The sequence below is a fragment of the Lonchura striata genome, chromosome 1 (assembly GCF_046129695.1).
Source record: "Lonchura striata isolate bLonStr1 chromosome 1, bLonStr1.mat, whole genome shotgun sequence".
NCBI classification, from domain to species: Eukaryota; Metazoa; Chordata; class Aves; order Passeriformes; family Estrildidae; genus Lonchura; species Lonchura striata.
The window spans coordinates 116,085,988-116,107,501 of record NC_134603.1 but is presented as its reverse complement, the minus strand read 5'-3'; the positions used below and the strand labels follow the sequence as shown (position 1 = coordinate 116,107,501).

Sequence of the window (21,514 nt, the reverse complement as noted above, 5' to 3'; positions counted from 1 at the left end):
CCCACCACACCCAGATATGGGAGAAATCTTTAGCAGCAACTCTGAACCCTCCAGACTGTTGCCTTGAAATACCAAAACCTCACTTATAGAGATGACTGGCAGGTCAACAAGAGTTTATAAGAATAGTGAAGCTACTTGGGGAAGTGTATCAAGAAAGGGAGGGTGTAGTGCTGCTTTTTAGCAGGTTATTTTAACTTCACATTGATCATGGTTTTACAGAGTTGTCTAATTGAGAGTGTAAGAGACATGCCTATTTGATTAATCAATTGTGGCTGAGTCATTTGCCTGAACGAATTACAGCCTGTGGATTTGCAGTGCTTCAAGTGGTGTGATTGCTCGCTGTGTACAGTTGTTACCTGGGAGAGCTGGTGCTGCTCTGTTGCCTGAACCACCACAAGCATGCCTGTGTGATGCTTTGACCTGTGCCCAGACTGCAGGAAATATGGATAATGTTTTAAAATGTCCTTAAATTCATACCTCTCATTTGCCTCTAACATGCTGATCCTGTCTTTTCCTTTCTTTCTCTCCTCTTCCTCTCCTTACTAGAGTCAAAGTGTTAGTGATTTTACTTGACTACATAGGAGGATCTCAGACTTAAGATCTGTGTGCAGTCACCAGTCCATAAATGCTTATGTGATGAGTTGTCCAGTGCTCAAGGAACATCAGAAGGGAGATGATTACAGCTGGACTGCTTCCAAGAGAATTTTAACAAAGGCTTTCATTAATCTCTCTTTCTGTTATCCAACTAACATGTTCAGAAGGTAACTGTCTTCCAGCTGCCCCATAAAAGAGGTCAGTAACATTACATAACATTGCACAGAGCCTCTCACTGCTTGTATATTGGCTTTGTTCTCTATGTTTCCTCTTAGGTGTTTGTAGGCACTGGAGTCCCACCCAGTGCCTGCAGCTGTGTGTAACCAAAGGAGAGGCTGTGTAATGCTGAACATCTGATTCACTTAATGGGATAGAAAGAAAATAGAATGAAAAGAGGCTAAAGGAGCCAAAAATTTGTTTTGCTCTGTATTGTTTATATTGTTTGCTTCTTAGGAAAATAACCATGCTCAGTTACAGATTTGTGTAAAAACAAACTAGGCAGTGCTCTTCCAGTCTGGTTGGCATATTTGTTACAATTTGCATCACTTGAGAGCTTAATAAGTATGGGAATATGGCCAACCTTTTATCAGGTTGTCAGGGAAGAGACTTTTATAATTACAGACAGAAACAAACTGTAACTAACACTGGCAACATAATATTTTGGGAAAGGTTGGAGGGGTGAAACTCAGGCTGAGAATAAAAATAGTGGTTAATGTGTGGCATCTGTTGAAACATATTGAAACTGGAAAGATTGATTTGTTCCAGAAATCCACCAGCAAACAGCAGCAGACACCCAAGCTCGGTAACTGAGCCATATATCACAGAAACTCAGTCACATCATGTAAAGTTAAAATACATTGGCTTTCATATTGCTGAGTAGGAAAGCTCAGCTAAAAAAGTCAAAGTGTGAGAGAAATGTGATGTACACACAGTGAAGGGACCTATTAGAATGGGAGAGATAAGAAGGGAATGCATTAGTGGGGTGGAAGAGTTTAAGCAAATGGGTGCTGTGCCAGCAATCCAAGGAATTACATTTTCTAGCCAGCAGTGAGGGAATAAAAGCAGCAACAAATTATTTGTTCTGTTTTAGAGCTTAAGAGTTTCTTAGACCTCCTGGGTGCTGAATAGCATACTTGGCAATCAGTTGAAAAATGAAATTCTGCTTACAATAGATGAAATATCCTTTAGGTCATTGCTGCCCAGCCTTTTTGCTGAAGTAAGCCACCCAGAGGCAATCAAGTTGCCTGCCTCCCACCCCTGTGACTAAGATGCAGCCATTCCCATCAGGTGACAAATGCATATGCATGACTCTTCCAACATGTAACACATGTAACTGGGGAATTTCCCTGGACATCACAGAGAAGTCTTGAGTCCTGATACCCAAGGTAGTCGTGTGCCAAGGCCAAAGCTGCAGTCTGCAGGGGAGAGCAACAATAGGTATGCCACTGATCTTCAAAATAGCTCATACTTACTACCTTTTAGGAAAAGAGCTAAGTGGTGTCACTGGGCAGTGACATGCATTAAGTGCTTGGAGAGCTGGGTTTGCCAGCCATTTGTTGACTGCAGAGCAACATTTAAGCAAATCCCCAAAAGAACAGATTAATGACTTCCCATACCTTTAAATAAAACCCTTAGGGCACAAAGTGCTGGAAGCTGCAGTTGGACCACAGCAACCCCATGCAATCCTGCAGGCTGAAGGAAGAGTGGCAGGAAAGCTGCCTGGAAGAAAAGGACCTGGAGGTGCTGGTGAGGAGTGGCTGAACAGGAGCCAGCAGCGAGGGCGTGTGGCCAAGAGGGCCCATGACATCCTGGCCTGTTTCAGAAAGAGTGGAGCCAGCACAACCAGTGCGGTGATTATCCCCCTGAACTCAGCCCTGCTAAGGACATGTCAAATCCTATGGGCCCCTCACTACAAGAAGGACAGTGAGGTGCTGGTGTGTGTCCAGAGAAGGGCTGCAAAGCTGGGGAAGGATCTGGAGCACAAGTACTGTGAAGAGTGTATGAGGGAGTTGGAGTTGTCTAGCCAAGAGAATGGGAGGTTAAGGGGGAACCTTTTTTGGCTTTCTACTACTATCTGAAAGGAGGTTGTAGCAAGGTGGGGGTCAATCTCTTCCTTCAAGTAAGAAGCAATGGAACAAGAGGAAATGGCCTCAAGTTGTACAAAGTATGTACAACAAAGGATATTAGATAGCTGGGGAAATTTCTTCAATAAAAGCATTGTTAAGCACTGGAACAGGTTCCCCAAGGAAGTGGTTGAATGGGCACCCCTGGAGGTATTTAAAAGATGTGTAGTTGTGGAATTTAGAGATGTGGTTTAGTGGTAGACTTGGCAGTACTGGGTTTACAGTTGGACTTGATGATCTTAGAGGTCTTTTCCAACCTAAACAATTCCATGATTCTATAGCAGGCCAGGCAGACCTGCCAACTACCAGAGGTAGTGCCTGTCCAGGAGAGAGGTCTTCTTTGGGATACCCTGGTAATATCCTTTTCAGACTAAAGATGAAAACATACAGCACAAGCACAACTTACTGGCCTTTGACAGACTTGGTTTACCTAGTCCAAAAAAAAAGATCCTGTCAAATACAGGAATTTGTCAAAGGAATTCTACCTTCAGGAAAGTCTGCAAGAAATGCCAGAGTTTCTTTTCCACTGGATGGTAAAATGGAGAGCACTCTGGTTTTAAAATCTAGTAATCTCTCTCTTCTGCCATGAGTTGGTTCAGCATAGAGCTGAGGAAGGGGTGGAACTTATTTCCTGCACAACAAAACTATTAAATTGGAAAAAAAAAATCATCTCCAGCAAGTATGAAAAATTAAAATGTTTCCAAGAAGCTATCCTGATTTTAAAAATGCAGATTAATTTGAGGTGGGTGCGGCATTTGAATTTGATTATTACTAAGTATTTTGTGTTAGGATCAACCATTTTCCTAAGGAAACACCCTCCACCCTGAGTAAAAAAAACTTCGCACACCTTATCTTCAAACCCCCCAAAATAATGCCTGTAAAACTATCAGAAATTTTTAAAAGTTGGATCAACTTTCAGACCACTTTTGTCTTCAAGGCAGGGGTTACAGAGAAAAGTATAGGAGTGTCAAAAGCAGAGTTTCTGTCTTGAAAATCAGTTTTTCCCACCTAAAAATGTTTTGCTGAAGATTTCCAAGCCATTTTAATTCTAAAAAGGCCAAGATCAGGAATATACATGAAACGCTGAGCTACAGAATTTAATTTCCACTTCAAGGTTCTTCAGTAGAGATAAACTAAATTACTCCAAACAGCTGTTCAGAGTAAATTTCATTTCATTGAAAGTGAAGCATTTTATGTAGCTAGTTTTCATCCAGACAGTACTAAAGAGATGGACAGGCTTTTCCATATTTTGTTGCCTAGTGCCTTGCTCAGAAATCACTACACATGTTAGGTTCAAACTCCCATTTTGTAAAAAGCTCTCCCTTAAGTCAGAGCAGGTCTTGAACTTGAAGCTGCTGTATCCCACCCATACCAGTCCACTCACTGCTGGGGATTCAGCACTCACATGCATCTCTTGCCAAACTGCAACATTTGAACAGAAATTCTGTTCAGGCAAAAGCATTCAAAAAGTGTTGGTTTTCATTCCAGTGTGGAATTAAAATCAAACTTTGAAACCTCAGAATTTCTACAAAATGGAGTTTTCCTCCAGTCAGCTCAAAGGGCTGCTTTGTGTCTTGAGATCTTGCAAAATAACTAAATCACAGTTCTGTGTCTGGGACCATGTTTTGTAACTGTATTTCTGGGAATTTTTAAGACACTGCACAAGCTTGCAATACATCAGTGTCGATATATTTAACTTGAGTTCAGGTAATAGCGAATGTATTCTTTCTCTGCTCTGTGGCTTTGACTAGCAGTTGAATAGGCAGCAGCTTTAGAGCTCACAGGAGCAGCCGACAGCGAGGAAGTAGTTCTGTCAGTACTGGCTGGGCATTCTGCTGCCCTGCCATTCAAGTGTGTGTCCTCATTTCATTGCCATTGTTTTACTTATTCCTTCCAAAGATCAGTGACACTAAAGTTGTATCAAAGGCATGAAAACCAACCTAAAGAACTTGCAAGCTCTAGTGCTTTGAAGCTCCCTGGCTGAAGAGGGGCTGTACAGTATTTCCATTTTCCTTGGCACCTGAGCCCTATTCCCTCAAGGCTTAGGTAGTGTTAAGGGTTATGCAGATGTTTGTGCTTAGTTTAAACCGCATACAGGAAGCTTTCTTTTAGCTCAACTTCTCCATTGTTATGCTATATTAATAAGCTCTTTTGAAGCTTGAGAAAGGTCTGATACACCCAAATAATAGTTGTGGGTGGGGAAAGTTATTTAGGAGCACGTTTGCAAAACATGAAAGATTGTTTCATGTAATCATTTACTTGTCTGCCTGTGCAGCCAGGTTTTACTCATTCCAGTGCTCAGAAAGAGGAAGCTGCACTCCCATTTTTTAAATTACAAGGTTTCAGTCATAGGTATTTATTTATAAGTGAACATATTTATTCTTAGATTCCTGTAGTCAAGCCATAAAATGTTGGTTAGCCACTATGCAAACATACAGCTATGCTCTGAATTTTGATCCTGTCCTAATTTTGTACACAGATTTTGCAGAGAAGTCCCCCATCCTTAGTCAGTGCTGGAATGCCTGATTTGATTCTGCTCATATCATCAGGCAAAATCAAAGGCAGTTCCAGGAGTGTCTTGCTTGAGACACACGTCAATGCCAGCAGCTCTTTGCTCTTGCTATCCCCTTTAATTCTCCTGTCGGGCAGCTTGGTCCCCTCCTAAGCTTAGAGTTCAGCCTTGACAGTCCTGACACTCAGTTCTCCCCCGATGTATGCTCATTCTTGCACTTTCCAAACGGTGAGTGGGACTTGCCTAGTGTCTTAAATACTGAAAATCAGCACAGACTTTGTCCCTGCTGCTTTAGGTGGGGTTGTGCAGCTGCATGCTTTTACCCCCTGCTTCTCTGCTTCCTCCAAGCGACCATGCCAAAGCGGATGTGTCACTTTGCAGCAGGGCTGCAGGATGATGCAGTGCTTAGGGGGAAGTGGCCAAATTGCTCAGCTTCTGCTTTGATTAATTTTTTTTTTTTACATTCTTTTTCAAGTAACATTTGCAACATTGACAGTTTTTTCCCTTCTGCACAGAAATTCCCCTGCACCACAAGCAGAGCTTTCTCTTGTGCAAAAAGAGGAAGAGCTGAAGGAAGCTGAGAACTCTACTGGAGAGTTCTCAGCTGTAGAGCAAAATAATACAGCCTGCAGCAGGGTGTGTTTCTCCTCAGTTAGAGCTGAACATGCACCCAGCTACCTCCAACTGCTTGGACTCAGGGGGAGCAATTTGAAAGACAACTAATACATCTTAGTGTTTTTGTCACTCCTTTTGAAAGATATTTGTATTTCAGATATCTGGTCTACATACTGCAGCTCTATGGCAAGGAAAAAGACTTAAAAGATCCTAAAGAAACATTTTCATCTTTGTAAAAAAGTATACCCTATGATATAGATGACATATTACTCATTTCCAAGAGCAGAGTCCAGACATGCACATGCTTTTCTGTGGTCAAGAAAAAACAACAGAAAACCAAAACCAGCAAAACAGATCCCCAAATGTTCAATAAAATTACTTTCTCTGATTGTTACAGGTCATAGTTTTGTCACATAGTTGTGACCTGCTTGCAGTCAAAACACCAAAACAGCCATCACACAATGCAGTCAGTTCTGCTCCACCAGGGTGTTTCCCAAGTTCTTAATAAAGCAGATTTTCTAGAAGCAAAGAATGCACAAGGGAATAAGCAATGCAAATCTATTTACTGACAGCGACATTTGACTTTCTAAATATATTCCTCCCGTAAGAGCCATACAAACATAGTGTTTTTTTCCCCTCTTCAATATATTTAAAAGCCAAAGAGTTGGCTTTAATCTGTGATGAACTTTTAGGTATTGTTTTGATTTAAAATTTAATAATTTTAAAATGTACTAACATTTTGTTGTCAAGAGAAACTACTGGAGAACAAGAATTTATGGTTTGCATATGTCTAGAAGGAGGGATTGCCTTAAGTTCTTTTACATAAATAAAGGAAATATATTTTTGTAGGTACTGCTAGTGCATGTCATTAACCTGTGCTAGGCTGGGAATGAAAGAGCTAGAAAGGCACTTCTTCCTTGAAACCCTGTGAGAGAGTCTAGGATTTAATTACTCGCATCTGGTTGATGAACCTTTCAAGCAGAGGAAGCACATCCTGGTTCAGGATATGAGCCTTTCTCCAAATAAAAAGAATATAGTTTTCAGATGTCCTATCACCTGCCTTTGAATAGCTGATGACTCCTGCTAATTGCCAGCTGGGTTTACAATGAAATAGTGATTACAAGTGAAATTGGAGGGTCAGAGGTACTGTTTGTTCCAATTGTAAACGTTTTACCCTTATCCGTTTTAGCATTGCTCACCTTTGTTTTGAAAGGCACAGAGTAGGGGAAACAGAGGCTTGTGGCTAATGTAGTTAGTGACAGCTTCCCTTCAGAGCTTATTAAACTTTTCCTTTCCATATTGACTTATTTGGCCTGATGCACAGAGCCTGAGTTAAAGACGTGGCTGTAAGCATCTGCCAGAGCATCATGCTGCAACAACAAGCCACTTGCTTAACTGTAGTTGCAGCTTCATTTGTTTCAGTCCATTCAGGTTAGGCTCCCAGGACTTCTTACAAACAATTCCCTCCCTCGTGTGAAGATGATACAGTACATTTTATCTGACTCAAAGGAAGAAAGAGACTGAGAGTGTAAATTGCCATGTATTCAATCAAATTAGTTTCAGATGTAAACTCTGGTCCTCCTTTAATCTCTTCTTGGATCAAAACTGTTCCCTTTTAAACTGGTTGTCTTTCCTAAGAAATACTGAACTAGGAGGTAGTTTTTAGAGGTAACAGGGCAGATTTTATCTGTAGGATAATAATCTGTACTCTTCCCAGAACATATCCCTATTCTAGAATAGGTCCCTGTTGTTCTACTCCCTATATGTTCCACCTAAGAATGTGTTGGTGTGTGCACTGCACCAGGTATGGAGTTTGGAGTGAACATCTTCTTTACAGCAGAAAACCAGTGTAAAGCCAGCAAGGAACTCACAGAGGAAGTTTTCCAATATATAAACCCATACAGAAGTACCTGGAGGGTGGTGGTGGTGACCATTCTGAGTCTGTTTACCCACAGGTTTTTCAATTAGTTCTAGCAGCACTCACATACATCAAAGTATGAGAATGAGTTCTGGGTTTTGGGTCTGTATGCAAGCATACATATTTGTGCCTAATTATTTTTGTACAGACTTCCTGAAGATGGCTTTGCAGGGATCCTACTAAAAATATACTGTATCTGGAGAAATAACTGGGCAAGTAGGAGTTCACAGGCTTCATTGTCTGTTTATTTATAGAAAAATTAATGTGTTCTAGTAATTAGTGGTTAAAGGAGCAGTTCTATCAAGAATACATTGACAGAGTAAATACAGGAGACTTTGGCTATTGTATTCAGGAAAGTGAAGATTTCATCTGTTATGTATTAAAAGCCTGAGAGAAGAACAATGCTACTGAATTACATTAGGTTCTTACTTGTTCAGTTCTGGCTTTTTATAAAGTAAGCAGACAGGGAAGTCCTGATAAGTATAGACCTACATACAAAACAATATTTTGAAGCAAGAAAGCAGTGACAATTTTTATTATTTGCTGTCAGAGGAGAAGATAATGTATTGCATTCTGGATAAAAATTACAATTATTGGCAGCCTTCTGCACATATCAAACTATGATATAACTTTATGCATGCCTTCCTTCTGTTCTTTACAGATGACCCTCATAAACCAGAGGAGAAAGATGAAATTTCCAAAGTCACAATCATAAGTCTTGTCCCATTACTGGTGATTTCTGTTGCTGTGATTGTTATCTTTTATGCCTACCGCACTCACAAGAAGAGGAAACTCAGCAAGACGTGGGAGAAGAATGTTAAGCCCAAGAAGCATAAGGACTGCAGTGATGTCTGTGCCATTATGTTAGATGACGACCGCTCAGACATCAGCTCCACGTGTGCCAACAACATCAACCACAACACAGAGCTGCTGCCCATTGAGTTGGACGTTGTTGTTGGCAAAGGAAGGTTTGCTGAAGTGTATAAAGCCAAATTGAAGCAAAACACATCAGAACAGTATGAAACTGTGGCAGTCAAGATTTTCTCCTATGAAGAATATGCTTCCTGGAAAACTGAGAAAGACATTTTTTCAGATGTAAACCTCAAGCATGAGAACATACTCCAGTTCTTGACAGCAGAGGAGCGTAAGACAGATCTTGGCAAACAGTATTGGTTGATCACTGCCTTCCATGCTAAAGGAAACTTGCAGGAATATCTCACACGGCACATTATCAGCTGGGAGGACCTCTGGAAACTTGGTGGGTCCTTGGCCCGAGGGATTGCCCATCTACACAGTGATCACACACCCTGTGGTCGTCCCAAAACACCAATTGTACACAGAGACCTAAAGAGTTCCAACATCCTGGTGAAAAATGATTTAACCTGCTGTCTCTGTGACTTTGGGTTATCCCTGAGGCTGGACCCTTCCTTGTCTGTGGATGACTTAGCTAACAGTGGGCAGGTAAGTTAGAAGGTTGACGTGGGGGCAGGTATTGTACCAGTTAGCCTGTCAGTTCCTGGGCTGAAAAGATGAAAAAACCTTAAGCTTCTATGGCAGCTTTGACTTAAACTCATTTAAAATTAATGTGAATGTGTTTCTAAATGAAGAGGCTCTAAACATTGCAGCAGCAATGAGATAAGTGCAATGTAAATTTTGTTATGATTGGAAATCTGCATGTGTGTGTGCTGCAACCATCCTCTCGCTTATACTAAACATGTATGAGCTTGTTTGTGGTGCTGCTGCAATGCACACACACACACACAAAAATACAACAAGGATCTGCTTCGTGTTGTGAGGCTTTGACACACTTTTCATGCCTGATGGCATTACACTTCTGTGTGATTTGACATAACCCTGGTCTACCCCAGCATATGTGAAGTCAGTCTTGTGTCCTCAAAAGCTGTAAGCACAGAACTACGGATAGATAATAATTTTAACATTCAAAAAAAGAGACCTCTTTAATGAATGGTACATTATCCACATGTAAGCAAATACAAGGATGTCAAATAAAAATAATTGCCTTGTGATTTTTCAACTAAGGACCATGGATAATACTCATCTACTTGACAGGGATGTGTATGAATGTGTTGAAGACTACAAACATCTCTAAATATTTTCTCTTTTAATGAAAAATCCCATAGTATAAATTCAGACCATTTGTTAACTGAATTCCTAATAGTTTAATTATACACAAATTTATATGTGTATTTTTATATTTATATTTTTATACATAGGTCACTCAAAACTTGTCCACTTAAACTGACTTCTACCTCACAAGAAACTAATATTTTAGCTTAGAACATTTTCAGGGACAGATCTTCAGTCTGTAATGCTCTGTTGAGTTCACAGGAGTTCTACTGTTGTTCATCAAATGTAGATATGCCTTTGAAAGTCTCCTTATTTAAAAGCAACTGTCCTGATCTCATTTTTAGAAGATCTATTAACCAGAGCCAGGAGTGAGTGTTAATTAGTGGAGCCATATTTAAAATGCTACAAACACTACTCTCTTACATATAATTTCTCTCCAGCATGCCAGATCTTTTTAGAGTTCAATGAAGTTGTAGCAGATTGTTGGTCATAAGACTGGGCCCATTTGAAGCAAGACAAGGATTATGAAATTCATCACCCACAGACACTTTGCTTAAAGTGGACCCATATTGCAAGCAGATTTCTCTGGCATTGCTCAGAGCCACTTGGAAGCAGGAGGATAGTATTGATACTGCCACTTCCACAGTCCACACCAACACTGATGACGAAGTACAGGGCTGCCCAGATCAGGTTACAGCTTTGGAGCTGGAATCCTTGGGCACTGATGTTGGGTCTGTTTTATTTTGTTTAGCTTCAGTGAATCAGTTTGGGGGTGACCTAGCTGGTGTCATTCTTCTCTGTGACAAGGAGTATGAGTCAATTGATTTGACTCCAACCCCTGCCTTGTTCTTTTTGGGCACACAAGAGCAACCCACTTTAATTCCCCAGCATGCCAGCTTCAGTGCTGTAGCTTTTATTAAAGAAGTCTTGCACCAAGATTTTCCTTATGCATAATTTCTAAAATTTACCCTTTAATTCAAACCCTTTACACCAGGAGATTCAATTTTATAACTTGTATAATGGAGCTGACCCAATTTTTAATTCAATAAAAACTTGAGATTCTGATGAAATAAATAAGAGTGTAAGTATTTAACTGTTTTTCTGATCTGCCTTAGACACTGATATTGAAGGCAAGTTGTTGGGATTACAAAGCCATCTTCTTTCCAATCTACCCAACTACCTTCCATATCATGCAGATATAGCCATAATTGACTACAGTACCAGGCTGGAAACCACCCTTTTCCCTATAGAACCTTTGCAGTCCTTGAGTTTGGTCATCCATGATGGTTAATATTTGCAGACATTACTTAATGTGACCGTATAAATCTGGACCTTCTTGCCACTGTGTTCAGACATCTGGTAGGTGGCTGCAAGGCCAGCAGTTCTGTGCCTCAGCAGCATCAGCACCCTTGTAATAGATGGTTTCCTGTATCAGATAAAGAGAGATATATGCTGCCTCTCTGACTGATACACCTCAGGGCATGAAACATCTCTCAAAACAGCTTGAAAGAAATGTAAGATCTCCAGTAAAAAAATATTCAAATATCACAAAAATGAAGAGAGATGGTCCCTCACCAGAAGTCTTGGAAAATCAAGAACTGAAAGCAGACTGCTATTTGCAAAGAAGAAGCATATCCAGAGCCTAGAGGGGCAATCAGCTCAGAATTGCCAGAGTTTAGATACCTAAAAATGCCTTTGAGGCTCAGGAGTCACTTGTTTTCAAGATACAGAAAAAGTGTACCAAAAGACCTAATAATCTAAACTCAGATAAAAGGACATAAGCAGAATGGAATAAATGGTAAATTCTAAGCATGGATATAAGATTGGCTTGATAGCATTCTTCAAGTCAATTTTTGTCTGCACTTCCTTCTGTGCATTTTAGTTATAGGGCTTCTTCCTCCACTGTCCTGCAAAAGTGCAGAATCATTTTCATTGCTGCAAAGAGCATGTTAAATCCCAGACCAGAATAGAACTTTGTGGCAATGTAAGAGACCTGTGTTTAGGCATCATTAACTCCTTTTAAAATCTGCAAGGTTTGCAGGGGGTGGGCCATGTGCACAGACAACCTTCTTAAGCTTTGGATGGGATGTGCTTGGAGAAGAAATCGTATACTAGAGAGTTAGTGGTGGGCAGCAGCAACCTCTGCTTCAATGTTTCCATTTGTACATTTTATGTAGGGAAGGGAGCTGGTGCTCACCTTGGTGGTGTGAGACATGACTGTCCCAAGTTTCTTTTCAGTGTATAGCTGCTATTCACATGCTCTGCCTTAAATTCATCAGTGTCAATGGAGCAGGGAACTTAACTTTGTGACTGCTCACACTGAATATTTTTCCTGTCCTGTTTATAAAGGCTTTGATCCTACAACCATTTGGATATTTTTGACACAGAGATTTTCTGCTGTTGCAAGGTCCTATGACAAAGCTATGTTCTTGATCTTTCCTTCTTCTTATGATACTTTCCACTTTTTGTGGAACATCTTCCCATTTGCCCTGAGCCCGAGGTGATAAGACATGTTTACAGAAGCTTATAAAATAGGTGTCATAGGGCTCTCTCATGACTGTATGTTTCCTATGCGGCTGTCTGCAGTTTCAGGCCCAGTGACTGAAATTATCTTTTGCAGCCCTGCTTGCCTCTGGGCTCTGGAGTGATTGCTGTGGTGTAAACAGCTCGTTTAAGTCATACATCCCACTGCATCACCCACTTGTGTTTGTTCATCTCTGCTATTGACCAGTCTCCAACTTGAAGCTGTCTTTGCCTGATGAAAGACTTCTCTTTGCAGTTTTTCAAGGGGGAGACGTTATTTATACCCTGTGAAGAGTTTGTCATTTGAGAGCAACTGTTGAGTGATCCAAGAATTCTTCCTTAAATCCTTTCTTGTGATAAAAACAGACTTTTAAACTTCACCTTCTGTAATGCAAAATCATAATCTAGATCTCAGAAAAGCTGCTAAAGTCATTGCTTAAAATTGCTCAGTATGAATAAAGCTTATGAGAATGTTTTTTCAAAGGGGAAGATTTTTGGTTTCAATTCAAATGTGTGGTTCTGCATTCAGTATTTGTGTGTTTACTTTCTTCTCCCAAGCCTGCACTTACTCTCCTTTTAAGCCTACCATGAAAAGAAACAGCTAACACTGTAACATGCTGTGCAATATAATACAATGTGTTTCTTGCTCATCTGAAAGACACTTGGTCAGCAGCAATTGCTTCAGGCCCAAAGGTCAGAGTTTATCTGTGAATAGCCAAAGAGTGAGAAAATTTGTCAGCGTCAAAATTATTTGCTTAAGGAACTAAAAAGGGCTATTTTTTTTCCTCACCAAGAGAGGTGCAAGTTGGTAGTCAGGACAATGCCAGATTCCCCTGGCAGCAGAAAATATGGCCTGTGCCAAGTATAGCCTGAATTTTTGGATACATGTCAAATGGGACTGTTACTGTGAAAGTGGAAGTTAATTCACAGTGGCATTCAACACATGAATTGCAATTTCAGCTTGTGAGTTCTCCCCAATCTCTTCTCCTGTAGGTGGGCACAGCAAGATATATGGCCCCTGAGGTTTTGGAGTCCAGGATGAACCTGGAGAACATGGAGTCCTTCAAACAAACAGATGTGTACTCCATGGCTTTGGTCCTCTGGGAAATGACATCTCGCTGTAACGCTGTCGGAGGTAAGTGCCATCTGTTTTCTTCTCTCTAAAAGTATTTTGAGACAGACATGCTCTCATGGTTGTCTGGGGAGAGGGCAATTCTTTTTACTATCATAAGATTTTCTAGTGTATCTGGGTGCTGTAAATTAACAATCCTTCAGTAGTGTGAGATGCACAGGTGCATGAGCAGGCTTGAGCACCAAGCACTGAGCGCACAAGTAAATTGATCCTCAGTTGGTGCAAGGATAAGTTTGCTGTCAGGTAGGTCACTTCTAAAGATTATTAAAGTCTGGTTTCCCTATGACATCTTGGGTAGCCATGGACTGACTCAGTCTGGCTGATCTCATTCAAAATAATTGGAAACATAAGTCAATTTGAAATATTAAACTGAAGTGATAACTGCTTCCCATTTACTTTCATGGAATGTTAATCCTCAAACCTAGCAAGGGCCAGTTAAGTGTCACATTTGCTAATTGTTAATTTTCATAAGAGGCATCATAGTGGGATAGAAAGTATCCTAAAGTCACCAGCTGCTGCACATCATGCTTTGTGATTTTGCAAGAGATCATCCATATGAGAAATCAAGGCATGTTTGCTGTATAAAGTGTAGTACCAAAATAAAAATTATTGGAACTGACTGTCAGAACAGCTCCAGGAAAAGCTGCTATGCTTGTTGATATTCAGAGTTTTTTCTGAAACAAAACTCTCAATTTCTGCTTTGCCTAAAGTTGACCTGTAATTCCCAGTGTGCAGCACTGGTATGTGCTAGAAATCAGAAAAGTTGCTGTTGGGATATCTACAACACATATTGCCACGTTTGAAGTTTTCCACCTTACTTCAGGAACTAAAATAAGACAAAGTTGCATATGAAATTCTTTAGCTGCCTGGAATTGTCTAAGAGTCATTCTAAAAAATGTTGCTGCACAATTCAGGGCTCACACAGGCAGTCTAAGGAGTGGGGCTGTAAAAGGTAACACTAATGTGGATACTACAGTAGATATGCAACTGTGATTTGATTTGTTATCCTTCTTCCAAAACCACAGAGGCTCCCTTGTCGTTGAACTTGGCACAGTTCCACCTTGAGGGGCTGGCACAGAAGCAGAGACAGGAGAGTCTTGCAGGCTAGAGAACTGTGCTGTGAGGAACATAGTGTACAGGAGGGAAACCAATGTCCCAGGGGAAGATGTGCATAGCTGCTCCTTGTTTCTCTACCAGCATCTGTGTGATACCACAAGGGAGGTCTCCAAAGCCACACTGCACAGTGACTGTGTGGCTGCACCACGATGTCCTTGTGCAGGAGGGAGGAATTTTCATCCATCTCAGTCTCCTGCTCTGTCTGACCAGCATTTAGTCTTGCTGGGTGGGCTGTATTGTGGGCATTGATTTACCCCTGTTTGCACCCTGCCAGGAAAGCTACAAAGTGAGTATGTGTGCTGAGTGTGCTAGCATAAAAGCATGAAAAGAGCACCAAATTCTTTTCTAGTCAAACATTTAAGGGTAAAACATTTGGTGCTTCAGGACCTGAACCACAGTCTGATATATTCCAAGGAAAACCTATCCATATCTAATGGATCATGGTCATGCCTGTTTCTAAGTGCATTGGCACAACCTCAGCCTTTCATTAGCACTTTTGTAAATGTGGCAGAGGATATTTAGAACCTGAAAAAAAGGAACTTTGCCCTGTCTCATGATCTGTCTCTGTTTCTTGCATTTAGGAACTCACCTGATTAGTATAAATAGGAGCTGTTCACTGTGGAGGCTTTCATCTTTGATGATGCCCGAGTCCCTTCCTGTTCAGATTTGCTGAGTATGGCAAAATGAAGATTGCAGCAAAAGCAAACCTTATTGCTGCTGCTCTCAAAAGGCAACTGCTAAAAGAGGATATAAAGGGAGTTTCATAAGGAAGGAAAATCACCAGCAAGTTTAGCAAGAAGAGATTGACCCATTTTAACCTTGAGAAGAGCTGAAGTCATTTCAGTAAAGGGAAATATTTCTCTTGCCCAGCATCCTCTTTCAAGGGATGATTAACCCCCACCCACATCCTGATATTCCTTATTGATTTCATCCCTCAGTCATTCTCATCTCCAGAATAACATTTCTTGAATTTTATTTCCCTATTTCAGTCATCTTTTCTGAGGTGAAGTCCCCAGCAAAACTCCAGGAGTACTAGGGCAGATCTGTAGGGGTTGGAAGTTGTGCTTAGCATCTCTGGCTAAAGCAGTTGAACACAACTCCCAGGATGTAGGTCCCTTAACTTGTCACTGGTACTGAGCTGCAACAGCAGTGCACCATTACTCTCATTTCCTTCTCAGATTTTCCCCTGGTTCAAGCAGTCTGGTTATCTTTGCAGCCAGTTGGTGAAATACCCTTACAGTGATTCATGAGTACAGCTCCCCCTCTGCTTTCTTTCTCCATCTGTCACTTGTGAGACTCCCTCCTCTCCTTGCAGCCTTCCTGAGGAGCTGCCTCTGCTCACGCAAAGCCCTCTTTTACTCCTAGACTGTTTGGCAATGAGAAAAATGTCTTTGCATGTGAGGCAGAGTAGGCTGACCTGATTGCAGACAGCCTTTTCAAAGGAGCCTAAAAGATCTAGGCTCTGTCTTTGCAGGGCAGGCTTGGCTGTGGTGTCAGCTCAGGGCAGTTTTGAGGGCAAGTCTTAGCCAAGACAACAGCATTAATAACTTTATTTAGGGAGGCAAGCATGCAAGGAAGGGGGCTAATTGCCATTCAGCCACAGAGAGGTACAGGGACTTACTTCTTTTTCAAAGGAAGCTCTCAGGATTCATTTGTCAGTGTGCAGGTGTTCAGTGAGTGTGGGAGGTGATGCAGGCAGGCCCTTTCACTGCAGATGCTTTGTCAAATGCAGCCTCCACGCTATGCCAGGCCTCTTCAGTCAGCAGACATTTAAATAGAAATACCTAGCAGCATAACCCATACTGTGAAGCTGCTGTAGTAAATAAGCAGGTGGGGATCAGCTTTTGTGAAAGGCCACGCTGTTCATTGTTACTTTGTTGTGCTAAATATGGAGAAGCAGAAATGGGGCACAAGGGAAAGGTAGACAGAGGCAAAGATCGAGGTTGACTGATTTTTCACCAGAGTATAATTTAAGAGGCATATTTAGAAACTCAACAATACTACTTTGGGGAGATCTTCAACTGTTCCACACTGCTGTTAACTTGGTATTTCGTTCAGTACAACAGCTGTGCACCAGATGCTGCACGTTGCAAGAAATATAATTTTCATCTCAACCACTTGTTTCAGAGTGACACAGCTTTGGTGACTGAGACAAGTGTAATTTCTCTGACAGCCTCCTAGAAAGAAAAGAAAACCATCTGGTTTGAATCGCAACCACTATGGGTGAGGGACTGTAGGGGTTGGCAGGGGAGAAGGAGGGGAAACAGAACTTTTGGATACATGGGTTTGGTGAAGAGGAAGAAGAGAAACCCCTCAGAAAATGACAATGTTGCTCAAGTAGTATCGTACTGCCTGGAGTGGTGGCTGGCTTCAGTATAATAGCCGAGCTTTTTTAAAATGGCAGCCTTGCTTTACTAGAGCTGTGTTTCATGTGAATAAAATCAGGAGTAATCTTATGTTTACTTGGAAAGAGTCAGCCAAGAGCCACAGTTTGGCAACTAAACATTTGTGCATCCTGTACCTCATGAAATGCTCGGCTTTGACCACACTGATGTGGAGCGGTGACGTTTCTGGCAGCAGGGAGCAGATGGCCTGTGCAGCAGGACTGTGCCTGGGCAGAGGGTTTTGGGGTGGCTGCAGCTGGGGGCTGATTTAAATTTCTCCTTCTGTGAAGCAGAGCCCAGTCAGGGCATGTCTGCACTGCACTGGCTTGTAGTGCATACAACCCTGGTTGATAGATCCGCACAGTGCAGCGTCACCCCATGACAGGCACCCATGTCCTGGAAATTCTCCAAGTGTCCCCACAGTGCTATAGGTAGCAAGTGGTGCTCTTCAACAAGCCCATGTGCAGTGGATAAGGTCACTGCACCACACCCCATGCTGAGCACTGATGTGCTCTGTGTTTGCTACTTTCCCACCTCAGGATTCACTGGGCAATTGACTGAGCAGCCCCTAAGCCGGCACTGAAGGCAGGGCTCATGCACTCCCCAAACCTATAGAAGGGTGACTGTGTCTTTGATCATCAGATGTGAAGTCACTTAAGAGATGTGTGTGCACAATGAGTTCACTCATCACAATGCATCCTTCCCTCAGCAGGGAAACCTAGAGAAATTTATGAAGTAAGCATTTGACAGCATCTTAAACTTGGCCATGAAACAGCTTTTGGGCCTCTGCTTTGGGCATTATTTTCCCTTTGTGCAACTAGTGCGAATTAGCAGATTCACTACCCAAATTCCTCTAGCATGAAGCAAGACACTATCTGAAGGACTCTACCTGTGTTTGCATGAGCTGTCACATTAGCTCCATCACTATTTGATTTATCCCTTCTTCCCCCTCATAAGCTCATAAAGGGGCATTTCAAAGGGACCCAGAAGTTCCCAAACACAAGCTCACTGCTGTGGACTGTGCCTCATCGTTGACTTCTGCTGGCCTTGCACCCCACTCCTGCTTTGATTCTGCATATAAAACATCATCCAGCATAAGAAGTAGTCCCACAGAAATCAGTAGGACAGATCACATAAGGGAGTGTCAACAAGGTTTGTGGTATGCTCTTCTGACCCAAAGAAAATTTCACTGCAGAAAGCTTAGAGTAGAAAAAGACCACAAGTGAGCCAAATTTTCCAAGCTTTCATCACACACAACAAATAGATTTGCAGTAATATCGCTGTTTGGAGTTAAAAATCCAATTCCAGCCTTTCTGAAAACTATAGCTAGGCAAATGTCAAAAGAAACTAGAGGTACAGCAGTTAGTAGTGCAAGTCAGCTCTCAACCATAAAGATTAAATGCTGGAGGTTAAAGTTGAAGGAAGTCTGCCATTTTTGAATGCTAAAGGTTCTGTGGTTTGTGGTTCCTGACATATTTATGGTATTTCATCCAGTTGTAATTTTTGGTGCCCAACTGGTCTAAAATCAGTGAAAAGAAACATATAAGGCATGAGAAATAGAATCAAGCATCTGTATACAGCCACACACAGGCATGTAGCCACAAACATCTTAACCTATCTCAAACTGACATCTGTTACAGCTACTGCAGCAGGTAAACATGATCCATGAATAATACCAGTTATTACTGCAAAATGCATCTGACATTTGAGATTCCACAGCATTAGGATGACTTACTGCATGAGGATTTAGTGGGCTTTTTTTTACTTTCCAAGGAAAAGAGAAGCATGATAATAAATAGCAAGGAAATGCCACATGCTTTTCAAATTGAGGGAAGGCATGACTGTATTGGTAGTAAGTCATTACAGTGAATTGGCATCTGGCCTAAATTTCTTTTTCTTTACCATAAACAAAAATAAAGCAACAACAAAAATTCCAAACCTGAAGAATCTATTCAAACTTTATATTTGGAAGACGAATGGTCATAACTTACAAACAATTTCTCAAATAGAAAAAATGTATTATGAACCTATCAATTCCCAGGAAAAGTTTTCCCTTCTCCCGCTTAAACCATCTCATTAACTTGAACAACCTTGAGACTAAATTAGAGAGGGAACAACAAGAGCACCAGATTCCCTCTGTTGGACATTGAGACTCTTCTGACTCCTCACCCTGCAAGATCGCAGAACCTTGGCTGGTGTCCATGAACACTACCTCAACTGAACCCTGACTGATGGTGCAGGAAATGGCCATCAAGGTCATGTGATTTAAATTCTCTTGGTGAACTTTAATATTTTGTTAGCTTTGAACATATAGGTATGTGCAGTATAATCATTGTTCATCCGCTGCATGCTAACCCAGGTCTGACTAGAAACATGACAACTTCCCAATTAATTTCTATGGCTAAAGTCTTGTAAATTTACTTTGACTGAATCATCTCAGACTCAGATTAATGTGGGTGAAACTGGTTTGCATTCTTGTACAGGAAAGAAAGTCTGCTTTGGCCCTTGGGTCTTAGAAGATGGGAGTTTTGTTTCTGGACTATAGCCATTCTCCAGAGCATCTTGTGGAAAGTGGCCAGAAGCAAATGGCTATAGAGAAGGAAGAAGAGCTCTGCAGGAGGCATCTCTGGGGTGATCTGCTGCACTGTACACAGTTGTTTGCAGCTGAATCTAAATGCTGAGCATTTGAAGCACAAGGTTTAATATCCCTTCCAAAATGTTTGTTATTGTAACTTGGCTATTCTTTTTAAGCAGTAGCCTGATAAAGTCTTCATCCCATGGCCATCACATGCAAGTGAGATCTACAGCCTGACTTCAAAGCTTTGGAGAAAAATCCAAAGATAGCTGTCTTCAATATTACCTTGTTTTTATCATGAGACATGACAGGAGGATCTGACCTGTTTTATCTGATCATTAGTTATTTTCAGTAGCATATAATATGACCCCATCCTTACCTTTCTCTCCCAAAGTAAGCAAACCCAAGTGTTAGATATTCATCCCATTTTTTCTGGGCCTTTAATCTTTATTCACATTTCTAGTCACTTTTTAGCCCTTTGGAGTGAGCAACACTGGGCACTGCAGTTGAACTTGGTTGTATCATCATGCAGCAGTGATTTGTCTCTCTGTTCACACATCATCTGGGCATTCACATGCATTCTCCAGACTGCTTTGTAGATTATACTTCAGTTTTTCTTGCCCTCAATTAATTCCTAGAAATATGAGGCAGCAGAACAGACCAACTTCATAAATCTTTATCTGATAGCAGCAAGTCATTAGGCCTGTGAGTAAAGTCTCCATCTGTTCCCAAAGAAACCACAGCATTTTCTACACTGTGTCAGCATCTACTATAATATTTCCGCTCTCAGAGATTTCTTGAGTTTTCTCCAAAGGTCCCATATGTTTGCCTCTTCCTTTCTCTCTCCAAAGAAAAGCAAAGAAAATATGCAACATGCAAACAAAACCTAGAGTGGCAGCAGTCCCTTCAGAAAGCTGTGCCCCTGTATCACTGGCCAAAACAGATCCATTTTTAGAAAATCTAAAATAAGAGCAGACTACTACTTTCTACAAAAGAATGCAGCTTAGGAGTAAACAAGGGCAAATGTGTACTATTTCTCCTTAACTATATCTTTGCCCTTTCCAAGCAACTGTTTCATCATAGCAATCCACACCTTCACATCTACCATGACCTAGATAGATTTCAGTTTATATTTCACTTGATAAGTGTGTGTGGACTCCAGGAGAGCTAAGGGTGACCATCTGTTCAAAAGCTTGGCTCATGCAAAACTCACCTTAAACCTCCTGTGCGTTTTAGCTCAGCAGAGATTGAAAGGCTCACAAACCATTATAGATTACTCTGCTTCTTGGACTGTTGCTAATATTATTATGTACTAAAGGGTTTAAATGAGAATTGTTTTGTTGGCTCTGAAACAAAAGGGGAGGGAGTGAGTGTGCGTGAGAAACACATTTGAAACATTGAAAATGCCAACTGGCTTTGCTTTGTTTGGAGCTGGTCAAGCAGAACAGTGGCAGCGAGCAGCTAATCAGTAGCTCCTATTCCTCAGAGAACAGCCAGCTCCCTTTACTCTTGGCACTAGCACAGCCCAGCTAAATACCCTGTGTTTTCTTCTTTCCCAGAAGTGAAAGAGTACGAGCCCCCATTTGGCTCCAAAGTGCGAGAACACCCTTGTGTGGAAAGCATGAAGGACAATGTCCTGAGAGACAGAGGGCGACCTGAGATCCCCAGCTCCTGGCTTAACCATCAGGTAAGAGCACTACACGTAGGTAGTGGGAGCTGCACTGTACATTTAGCTACTGCCTGAAGCCTGAGCCTTACCTCAGTGCCCTGCCCAACAGGCTGCACCTCTCTTTGCATGGAGAGGTCAGTCACACATGAAGAAACCCCATCACAGGGTGGCACTGGTGCTGACATGGCTCAGACACCATAGTTCTCTGCACTGTGCCTGCCTCAATGCCCTGGTATTCCTGCTGCACACCAGTGTCATCTAAAAG

The 21,514-nt window shown here is 41.5% G+C and overlaps 1 protein-coding gene across 1 annotated transcript in view; it reads left to right on the top strand.

Annotated features, from left to right (window-relative positions):
- The window catches only part of TGFBR2 (transforming growth factor beta receptor 2), a 60,136-nt gene that overhangs the window by 32,956 nt on the left and 5,666 nt on the right, over positions 1 to 21,514 (top strand). Inside the window, exons 4-6 of the mRNA XM_021525865.3 lie at positions 8,424 to 9,223; positions 13,367 to 13,508; positions 21,140 to 21,267. Of these exons, the coding sequence (XP_021381540.1) occupies positions 8,424 to 9,223; positions 13,367 to 13,508; positions 21,140 to 21,267 (1,070 nt within the window). The remainder of the gene's footprint in view (positions 1 to 8,423; positions 9,224 to 13,366; positions 13,509 to 21,139; positions 21,268 to 21,514) is intronic.